Source organism: Periplaneta americana, chromosome 6, assembly GCF_040183065.1.
Source record: "Periplaneta americana isolate PAMFEO1 chromosome 6, P.americana_PAMFEO1_priV1, whole genome shotgun sequence".
In the NCBI taxonomy this organism is placed as follows: Eukaryota; Metazoa; Arthropoda; class Insecta; order Blattodea; family Blattidae; genus Periplaneta; species Periplaneta americana.
The window spans coordinates 144,661,955-144,674,069 of NC_091122.1; the positions used below are offsets into that span (position 1 = coordinate 144,661,955).

A 12,115-nucleotide genomic window follows, 5' to 3' on the forward strand; every position below is an offset into this window, starting at 1 on the left:
TTGCGGACTGTCTGGTAGACTACGCTAAAAATGTCAAGAGTTTATTGAATAATCGCTGCAGCTTCAACAACGCGAGCAACCAGCTCTTTTTCCATATTTATCGACGTCTCGTAAACTAGATATTTCATATCCCCCACATAAAGAAATCCATAGGAGTTAGGTCGGGTGATCGAGGTGGCCGGGTCGGGTGCTATCAGAATGCAAACTTATTTTTTTGCGTCTGTAACTCAATTCGCGTTTCGTATTCCAGGCAAAATAGTCGAAACAGAACTGACTGGCAAGTGGTTTGACGGAAGACAAGCGACACCTACTGGCAAAATGATGCATCTGTGAGATTTTTGTCACATTAAAAAGATGTTTGTTTTTACCTCTTGTATCATCCCTGAAACATTTTAAACGAACTTTTTTGACACTCTATAGGTATAACGTATTTGTAATCTAAAGTACCACGGCATTTGCCCCGCTAACAGTCCCAGCTGTAACGAAACACACCGGCAAAGATGAATTGTGCTGAATTTAAAATGTATATTTAATGTAAATTTTGCGAGATTTTTACAACTATTTTTCAACGAGAATTATGATATTTTGGTATTCTAGTATGAATTGTTTTATGTTCAACAACCAATATAACATACAATAGTTTCTCGCTTTTTGACAAAAGATTTTTTAAACCAAATATTAAAAATATTAAATGTTCAGTTTACTTCCATAAAAAGTACCTATCTTATGATTTCAGTTGGGTTTGTTCGCTAATCCCATATTCAGCAAGCAAGGAGATTATCCCAACGTGGTAAAAGAACAAGTGAATAAAATCAGCGCTGCAGAAGGATATCCGAGATCTAGATTAAGAAATCTTTCACAAGAAAATATTGCGAGCCTTCGAGGTGAGTGTAATTTGTGTGTCAACATTTTTACACATGTCGTCGTCATCCTTATCAATATTCACGCTTCTGTTTGTAGCAATTGCATTTTGATTTTACTAATCATTTTAAATTTCGAGTAACTTTATCTGGGGAAAAGAAAAAAACGTCGAGTAAAAATCTCCAAGATAGAAAAAATATTAGTAATGTTTTCAATATTTACAGGTGCGTCTGACTTCTTAGGCTTGAATTACTACACAAGTCGCTTGGCTAAAGCGCCCAAACCCACAAACGACTTGAAGAATGCTCCAGATATGAACGTAATATTTGATGAAATGCCGGAGTATCCTGTATCAGGCACACCACTTTTTGAGGTGAAAGAGACAATTTATTCTACTATTCTCTTGATTGTAGTCTTGCATGGACTTATAATTATCGGGTGTGTGTATGTGTGTGTGTGTGTGTGTGTGTGTGTGTGTGAGTGAGTGAGTGAGTGAGTGAGTGAGTGAGTGAGTGAGTGAGTGAGTGAGTGAGTGAGTGAGAGAGAGAGCTAGCACACTTACGGACATCATTTTATTTTTACTAACATTTCTAATATTAACCTGGCTATACCTTTGGGTTAACGGTTGAAACCGGAAACACAGTTTGCTACCCTCTTCCACGACTTCGATGACACTGGCGTAAAATACAAACAGATCACTTAACTAGGTATAGGAGGGAAGAAAAGTAGTTCATCCATTTACGTAAACTAGGAAATATCACGATTTTGAGTTTGATAATTTTCATTAGGTTTTTCTTTAGTCAAAATACAGTACTGTATTAACAATAAGTGTTTTTACTCACGAACTGAGCTATCCATTCGGACGTATTCATTATGTAGTGTATATTACACTGTCTACAGCACATTAGCGTACAATTTAGAGAATGAAGTTAAATTGAAAAATAATCATAAAATGGATATTTAAACACTTTTTTAAAACGGTGACCGTTCATTTCTATAAAAGCTCCAGTTCTTTTATGCATATTATCGCACTATAGACTATTGTACCTAATTCCAATTACCAGTTTCGTCCTTCGTACTAGTAACTCATGTTGAAATAATTCTGTACCTACTCTATAAAAGAGTACCTTACGTACTGTAAATTCAGTCTTCACTTCTGCCCGATCCGAAAAGATAAAATTACTCAGACAATCTACTGTCCGTCCAAGTGGTTTTGTCGCAGGTCGTAGAAAGGGGGGGGGGAATCACGTGACAATTACTTAAAGCGGCCCTTTTATTTAAGTTACTTCAAACAGTTATATAATATTACGTAGACATCCAATTCCTAACATTAATTAATGTTTTCCGAGAAGAGCTAAGACAGCCCAGCCACTAGCCTTCACAGAGGGGCGAACAGAAGCGGGTGGGGAAACCGGGACGCGACGTAGGCAAACGGACGACAGTACCTGTACGAAAATATGATTCAAAATTGAAAGCTCTTTCGTCACTGGAAAACGCGAACATATTTCTGGAACGTACTATACTCACTAACTCAGTACTGCTTACTTTGACTGCATACGCGGCCTTGGTTCTGTGGAGAGGACGATTGGAAGTTTAGTAGTAGAGGGGGTGGGAGTGAAGTACATTAAAAAACTCAGGTACAATAAAAATTGAAGTAAAAATAAAATGATGTCCCTGTAGATAAAGTTCTTCTACCTGTTGACCGTTCAGAGAGGGTGATTATGAATACAGCCTTCAAAAAGCAGGGATAAAATTAATGAGAAACCTTAGTATCAAGGCCAAGGAAATACAATACAGATGACTCAGGTACGTAACGATCAACATATAGTTGGCACGGATTATCCCCGGACACTATCGGGGCCACCGAAAGAAAATAAAAGAGGGAACATCTTTTCAAAACTCATATTCGATTAAATATGAAATATAGTCAGAGGCTATACAGATAATTTCCTGGCTATCGTTGGTCAGTGAACGAGTAAACAACCTTTACATCACTATTTTTTGTTCCCATAAACACAAACCTATTAGAAAAAGAAAATAGTTGTTAGTCTATTTCGATGTGTAAGGTTATTCAAAAGTAAGTTCCCATTTTGAAACAGCTGTACCTTCTGTACATATCAGCAGTTTCGTTTCATATACGTACCGTTACTGTTTAGAAGGTTTAAGTATTTTGTTTAAAGATGCTATGTATCTGTGTCACGCTTGTATAAACAATAATATTGCTCTTCAAAATGCAGACGGCAGTAGGAGAATAATTTTAATAATTTTTACAATGATTTTATCATCTTTACATGATATCAAGGTTACTGTGTGGTGTGGTTTTAAGTCACATTTCATAATAGGACCGTATTTCTATGAAGGAATTGAAAATTGACATAAAAACAGTGAAGGTAACCGGCTAGCGATATTTTCAAATGTTGCAAGACTTTGCAACACCATCGTTACAGAATCATGAAATCGAAAACATTCTTTTCATGTATACACAATAATGCAAAAACACTATTGCGCAACACATTTGGTGATCGTGTAATTAGTAGGCATTTTCCGAACAGTTGGCCTTCTAGGTCACCAGACATAAATCCAGCTGACTACTGGTTATGGAGTTATCTAAAAGAAAAGGTATTTCTTAGTAGACCTACTACAGGTGAGGAACTGAAACAGTCAATAACGGATGTCATCGAAAACATCTCTAGGAATGTGCTTACTATGTCGTTTATAGCATAGAAGAAGGGATATTTCTTATTGAACAGCACGGTGGTCATATTTATTTTTTTCGTGTTTTAATAAAATTCCATTTCTTTACGAACAAGTCAGTGTTTTTATTTTTGTGGAATCTAAAAAATTGACAAACTTATTACCATTTCAAAATGAGAACTTACTTTTTAATAATCATATATTTTTGGTCCGTTAATGTTTTCTTGAGTGTTAGTTGGGAGGCCGGGGGGGGGGAGACCTTTGGAGAGGCCAAGACGTAGATGGGAAGATAATATTAATCCCTTACAGCCTGGGACAGTCTTGCACACACCGGTTTAATATTCAAATAACTTAAGTAGTTCTTTCTTTCCCAACTGATGTCACATATGGTCAAATCCAATTCTTGGCAGTGTGTCATATCTGTCCCAGTATGCAGTTTGAAATATTACATATTTATATTATAAATTATATGAATATAAATCCGGTATGTGCCATACCTGTCCCAGAATGCGGTAAGGAGTTAAAATGAATTTGAGGGAAGTGGGATATGATGGTAGAGACTGGATTAATCTTGCTCAGAATAGGGACCGATGGCGGACTTATGTGAGGGCGACAATGATCTCCAGGTTCCTTAAAAGCCGTAGGGCTAAGTAAGTAAGTAAGTAAGTAAGTAAGTAAGTAAGTAAGCAAGAAAGCAAGCAAGTACAATAAGTAATATTTTTATTTCTGACATGTTTGTTTGAAACGTACAAGGAAGATAGTATTTAAAATAATTGATTTTCCATGTTAACTCCTATGTATTTATAGTAAACTGTGATACAGGACATTAGTACATAACCATTTTCAGCTATAGGTACAACATTGAACAACTTGGGTCTTCTCGTTCATATGAAATGGACTTGCCATATATTTTCATTTGTTTTAACGATACTACCACAGTCTAGTATATACAGTCGCGAAGCTCAATACGTAGTAAATATGCAAATTTGAGATAGTTGCTCACCACTAGGATCGCTAATATCGCCTCATCACAGGCAATGCAAAATAGTACCGTCACAGTCTATTGTTTCTAGCACCCTCAAAACTCAAGCTTCGTGACTGTATATAGTAGACTGTGATACTACCCTCGTAGCCTATGATACGGACTCATAAGTTGTCTCTGCTTCCTGTTACACATAAAATGTGACATTTTTCCCGTTTGTACACTGACGTTCAAAGGTATTCGACTTACGATTTTATGATCGTGTAAGCGAACTTTCCAACCACGGAATAAGTCAGAACCAAAGATATGAAAAATTGACAAATTCTGAAAGAGTTTCGCTAGTTCTCAATAGGTGGCACCTTTATTGGGAGCAGTTAAAAAGTGTCAGGGAAAATGATTATGTAGATTAAGCATACATTTTATTATTCTTATAATAGACAATATCAGCTGTTTCCATCCAAACTCAGTATTGTTTTAAAATCAGTAGAGTTGGATGAAAAAATGAATTTTATAACACGGGTATATTTATCTACGATTGGCAACAGTGACCATTAACTTCGCCGTCTATTCATAGAAGTAATAACTAAAGAATCCACACTTACACCAACAAATTATGGATCACTATCGACTAGAAGGATCAGATATCTTTTAACGTCAGTGTACCTCCAATAAAGGCATACTAACACAAAAAATGTAATTGTGTATTGCAGGTGGTGCCCTGGGGCTTCCGTAAACTGCTGAACTGGATCAAGAACTCGTACAACAACACTCCAGTGATCATCACAGAGAACGGGTTTGCTGACTTTGAAGGCAATGAGGATACGGAGAGAATTAAATTCCTTGTTGTGAGTAAAGGAAATGAATTAACTTTATTTGCTTATAAAAGTACATTGTCAGAAACACGTTACCAACTGGAAGCGAGAGATCTGAGAGACACTACAAAATAAAAATGAGTGCAGAATTATTAACCTTGTGTTGTTAAAATATACTATTGAAGCTACTTATTAACGTAATTCATGAGTGTAAATGAAACAATAAGGAAATTAATCTTTCATTGTTATTGTACTCAGTGGCGGCTCGTGCCTTTCTTGGATGGGTGTTCACAAAAAGAATATGAGTAATGAACACACCGATATATTCTCGTATAGCTGAGTCACACGCCAGAGATAAACGAGTTCTAATATGCATGCACCAAATCTACGCGTATAAAACCAAAATTAAATCCATTAAACAAGAGTAGATTAAAATTAATTCACTGTTGTTGTAGATGGTGTTGAAGATCTGGATTTATTTGTAGAGAAACTCCATGCGCCTAGTTTTGAGAGATGCAAACTTATCAATAACTTGATTATTGAAGTCTCTAATGTTATTAACAAGTTTCCCCCCTCCCCCACTGTCAACGCAGCTAATGTACTTAATCGGTCTTCTGTCATGGTATACGGAGGGCTGTTTTAATTCTCTCTTAATTTCACACACAATTTCACACATGTCCGTAGCCAAACTTCAAGTGTTACGTTTCAACTTTCAATACGGACCAATGCAGCTTGTATTTTTCTTACTTTGCTTAACAAAAGACAACAGAATCAGCCCCCGTGTGTAGCGGTATTTTGAAAAGAAAGAGTAAAGAGAGAAAACAAGGAAAGAGGGAGAAAGGAACAGGATGCCAGACCCAAGAGAGATGGAGCATCTCTGTTTCTCTGTCACTAGCACGCTAAGACCTGTGCGAGCAGAGCTATTGTAACAAACCAGAAAATATTCTCGCCTCAGGCTATTCCACCATGCTAGAGAAAAATTGTGCGAGCTGCTGTCAACCTGTCCAATGGAGATTTAAAGAAACACAACACATGAACGGGACATTCTCTCGAGACGAAAAATGTAGGAACGTCATTGCACATTGGAAAGTAATAGATGCACCGGTAATAATATTAATACAGTAATACGTATGATTACGTGCTCTTGTGCTCATATAGAGGAACCGCCGCTAATTGTACTGCAAGAAATGTTTTAGATTTTATACAGTGTATTTGAACATAGCCAATATCTCTTCAGTTTCGGAACTTGCAATTTCTATACAGTATCTGCTGGGTCCGTTCTGTCGTTATGATAGTTCAGTTGTTTGGATTAAAAAGGCATGAAGGTTCCAAAGTAGTACTCGAACCTTCAGTTGTAATACTATAACACCACCTGATGACAGAAATTGTAAACTTTCCGAAACTTGTTGATATTACGTTTTCAGTCACGAAGCTCAATACATAGTACTTAAATATGCATCCACAGATAGTTGCTAACCACTAGGATCGCTACTATCTCCTCATTACAGACAATGCGAAATAGTACCGGCACAGTCTATTGTTCCTAGCAACCTCACAATTCAAGCTTCGTGACTGTATATACTAGACTGTGGTTAAAATATAAATAGATAGAGATGGAAAAATTCAAATACCTTGGAGCGACAGTAACAAATATAATTGATAATCGGGAGGATATTAAACGCAGAATAAATGTGGGAAATGCCTGTTATTATTCCATTGAGAAACTTTTGTCATCTAGTCTGCCCTAAAAAAATCTGAAAGTTAGAATTTATAAAACAGTTCTGTATGGTTGTGAAACTTGGACTCTCACTTTGAGAGGAACAGAGGTTAAGGGTGTTTAAGAATAAGGTTCTTAGGAAATTATTTAGAGCTAAGAAGAATGAAGTTAAAGGAGAATGGAGAAAGTTACACAACGCAGAACTACACGCGTTGTATTCTTCTCCTGACATAATTAGGAACATTAAATCCAGACGTTTGAGATGGGCAGGGCATGTAGCACGTATGGGCGAATCCAGAAATGCATTATAGAGTGTTTTTGGGAAGCTGGAGGGGAAAAAGATCTTTTGGGAGGGCGAGGCGTAGATGGGAGGATAATATTAAAATGGATTCGAGGGAGGTGGGATATGATGATAGAGACTGGGTTAATCTTGCACAGGATAGGGACCGATGGCGGCTTATGTAAGGGCGGCAATGAACCTCCGTGTTCCTTAAAAGTAAGTAAGTAAGTTAGCAAGTAAGTTCGTAAGTAAGTTAGTAAGTAAGTAAGTAAATAGATATAAAATCCAACATTTTTCTTATTAATGAAACACGTTTAGCAATACATCTCTCAAATTCTGAATAATATTCTATACGATTTTATTTTGTGTATATTTTCAGAGCCACATGAGTGAAATGTTCAAAGCCATAAATGATGATGGCTGCAATATTATTGCTTACACTTTTTGGAGCCTCCTCGATGGGTTTGAGTGGCAACAAGGATATACGTAAGTATTAATCAAACGCTTATTTTAACAGAGTAAAAATGTACAGTCCAACGTTGTGGAGTAACGGTTAGCAAGTCTGATCGTGAAACGAGCGAGTCCGGATTCAAATCCTGGTTGTGACACGTTACTTGGTTGAGTTTTTTCTAGGGTTATCCCTTAACCCATTAAGAGCAAATGCTGGGTAACTTCCGGCGCTGGACCCTGGATTCATCTCGCTAGCATTATCACCTTGATCTCACTCAGACGCTAGATGAGCACAGTAGTTCATAAAGCGTCGTAAAATAATCAATTAAAAAGACAATGTACATAATATTCTTCTAAAATGTTTGACAGTTATCTTTTATGTGCATCCTTATCTGCGAGTTAACGATTAAAATAACCTAAGGCAATCGCTAAGCTAATCTTTATCCGTGAGAAGCCATTAATGCTACATGTTTATGTTTACTTCTTTTTCGTTCACATATTTACGATTGAGTACAATTTGGAGTGTATTGATCATAAATCTGTAAGAGAAGTATACAAGGTATCTTACAATTAGGAGGAGTGTAAAATACTTATCACAAAAATTTTACGTACAATGTAATAATAATAATAATAATAATAATAATAATAATAATAATAATAAATTATATTATTATAATATTATTATTATATTATATTATAATATTATTATTATATTATATTATAATATTATTATTATATTATATTATAATATTATTATTATTATTATTATTATTATTATTATTATAATTATATCAGATTCAGTACGTCACTCTAATAAAATTTCTAAATTTATTTTTCTCCAAATTTACATTGCTAACAGAAATATTCTGCAAAAATATATTTTTCCCACTAACTTTTTTTGTACTTCATTTGGTGCAATAGTATCTTAGTGATCATAATATCGTCCCAAGAACAACTGGGAGCTCCTGTCGCTAAAGAACAATGTTCCTTTACGATTTATTAACAGTTTCGATACAATATGTCGCAAAAACTTACAAATAGTTGAAATAGTATGCTTCTAAACGGTGAAATGAAAAGGCAACGCAAGAAGCCATAAAACAAGTTCGAGAAAATACGTGAGAGACGAGTCATCTGGATTCAGTAGCCTACAATAGTTGGGAAAACACCTTCTAATGAAGATGCTGAATACTGGTTCTGTGATTTTCTTAGTAGAGGCCATTTTTATTTTGATATTTTGTTAATCTTATAACTTGTTAATAGTATTCCATATTTGTACCTTCATTCTTATGAAGGAAATATGTTATATTTTGAGGATTTTTTTTTTGAAACATTTTATAAGATCTTACGAACTTCTAAGTCCGCTATACCATTCACAGGACATTCAGCAATAAACAGAACAACACTTTACGTTCAGTATTCAAAACATGTAGGCTAAAAAAATGATATTCCATATTTGTGACACTTTATCTACATGATAAACAGGGTTCGAACTTCCGTATAATCTCAAAAAAGTACCTAATAGAGTAGGCTGTATTTATTTGAAGTGCTTAATTTTGATCTGAACTGACTGTACATGTTTCGCTGTTATTTTCGCTATAGATAACTCAGTTATAAGATTATCAGAAATGTATCCTTGAAAATTTTATAGAAATATTCTTAGATCGTAACTTAAGTTATAGCTTAACACAAAATAAAAATTATCTTCTTTTACAGGGTGAAAATGGGGATGTACTCTGTGAACAACACTAATGTCAACCAGACTCGCGTACCAAAAAGTTCTGCCTACGTTTATGCAGATATCATCAAGAAACGTGAGCTTCCAAAGGACTACCTTCAGATGACTGGAGAAATAGTCGACAACACCACAAAAACAGCCAACGTCACTGCCAGCAACAACGGGACAAAGAGTTCTGCGGCTAGGCATACAGGAATGTTCCTCACCTACACTGGAACATTACTGTGCGTATGGTTGGCAACAGTGGCATACACAAGTCGTGTATTCAGTTCTTAATAGAATGTGAATTCATTACGAACATCTGCTGAAGGTTGTGCAGTGTTGGGAACGTCCAGTTTCATTCCTAGTTTACGCTAGGTTTACTGTGTTTTGTTACTAGTCTAATAAGAGATCTTATTCATGAGTTGGTGGAGTAACACATCGTTTGTTATACTATGATCCGTCCCAGGAATCTGTGGAGTAGAAAGACGAAATAAGATCTCTGCGCAAGTGGTATGTGGGAGGGCTAGGGCCAATGACCGCTATGGGAGGAGGTATTAGTTGAACGAAGCTACCAATCGCTTACAGGGAGGGGATCATTTCTATCTGAACTCTCTAGAGAGCATCTTACCCCTTAGCGGCTTCGAGCTGATGCTGCCCGCAATACAAATAGACTCCGCCCCCATATGCGCCAAGTCACTCTACAGATTCCTGGGACGGAACATGACTTTTTTTTTTTTATAGATATAGGGCATAGGGATTTAACATTCAATTCAATTTATGACATCTCAACTTAGAGACGGTTTTTGGCCTCATTCACTAAAGCTCTCCAGAGATTCTCGTCTTCAGCTGCGTCTTGATGGCCTCTCTGTAGGTGCAGATCATTGTTTACTTGGCATTTCTATCGCAGTCGTGGTCTCCTGCGTGGCCTTTTGCCTATTGGATTCTTCACCACTGCTTTTCTGACGAGATTTCTCTGGTTTCGAAGTTGAATATTGCTAGCCACCGTAGTTTTTGATTTTTACTAGTGTCGCTATATCTGCATCTTCATATGGCCTTCTTAGTTTATTATTTATTTTTATTTTTTCTTTGGATTCCATGTATCTTTTTCTAGATGGGGCCAAAAATCTTTCTCAGAATTTTGTTTTTGAGTCTAATAAAAAGTTTTGTTGATTTATTTTTTTATTAGAATCTTATTGTTTCGTAGACTCTTAATTTTGTTGTTCTGGAAAGGAGTTTGGACCTCAGGACTTTTTGAGACTGTGGTAACACGTGTTTGTATTAGCTAAGAGGTGCGTGAATTCCTTCTCAAACAAGTTTTCATCGCTAATAATATATCCCAAATGTTTAAATTATCCTACTCTATGAAATTCTCAATTGTCTATCTTAAATATATTTATATTATTTGAAAGTCTTGGTACATTCATATAGCGTCTTTGGTTTTAGAGACGTTGATTTTTAAATCGTTGTCTTTTAGTTTGTTGATCAAAACTCTGAATAATTATTTGATGTCTTCTTCTGTTTGCCCCATTGAATCAATATTGTCTGCGTAAGCCGGTATTGTTTAATTCCAATTAAGCCCAATACTTTTCATTTGTAATTTTCTGGAACAACTTTTCTAACACAAAGAATTAATCAGGATTCTGTCAGACAGAATATGTTTAATTAAACACACTGGCATTGGTGGGAATTAAATAAAATTCCTTATGTGGTTTCAGAAGAAGAAGTCGAACGGTATCAAGTTAGGCGAACTAGGTATCACTTACATGGAAACACTCTCCCTGAGAAGTCCCAAGCATCATGTGAAAGTGTCTCATCGAACTCCCTACTATAGCTTTTTTGAACTGCTATTGCCAAGTGTAATTCATGATATCAAAGAACAGTTTTAGTTTTCTGTATTTGAGTCATCATTTTTATTTCTAGCATTGCTTGCGAAAAAACAACTAACAACAACACAATATGAAAACTTCAACATCTAACCGACCAAAGCGAGCCTAGTTTTCACTTATATTTCTTTTACTTTCTGAGCGATCTTCTCTATAATGGTCAGTTTATTTATATTCATTATTTTTTAGAATAATACTATCTCGTCGTGTAAGATTTTATAAAGCTTTGGGAAGCTTCCGAATAATTAAGGAATATTATAATATGTTGTTAATATTCTCCGAGATTAATAGTAAAGTAATGAATATTGTTGTATCTTAACAGTATTGTAAAAATGTGGAAAGGTATTACAGAATGTATACAGCCACAATATTAATAAAAGCTAAAAAAATTTGTGAAAAATTGAGGTGCTCTCGCATGATTTATTCAAGTATGGTAAGTATAAAACTCCAATATGAACATAAGAATGATTATTCTTATTACAAAAAATTTAAGGAAAACTTTTAAATTTCTAAATTGTTATTACAGATTAATTTTTCTCACAGAAATAAGCAGAATAATGTAAACTTGGATATTACTGTAACATTAATAAATATGCTAATATTAATATGTACCTAATAATTAAATTAAAAATTGTGTAGATAAGACTAAAACTACATACTAGGGTTATCACACATTTATTGGAAATTAACATAATAAACTGAGTTTTAAGAATATATGG

General features: G+C 35.3%; 1 protein-coding gene across 1 annotated transcript in view; it reads left to right on the forward strand.

Annotated features, from left to right (window-relative positions):
* The window catches only part of LOC138702271 (lactase/phlorizin hydrolase-like), a 79,389-nt gene extending 67,589 nt beyond the window's left edge, over positions 1–11,800 (forward strand). Inside the window, exons 19-23 of the mRNA XM_069829852.1 lie at positions 737–884; positions 1,086–1,234; positions 5,248–5,382; positions 7,726–7,832; positions 9,510–11,800. Coding sequence (XP_069685953.1) covers positions 737–884; positions 1,086–1,234; positions 5,248–5,382; positions 7,726–7,832; positions 9,510–9,807 — 837 coding nt within the window. The 3' untranslated portion in view covers positions 9,808–11,800. The remainder of the gene's footprint in view (positions 1–736; positions 885–1,085; positions 1,235–5,247; positions 5,383–7,725; positions 7,833–9,509) is intronic.
* The last annotated feature ends 315 nt before the right edge of the window (positions 11,801–12,115 follow it).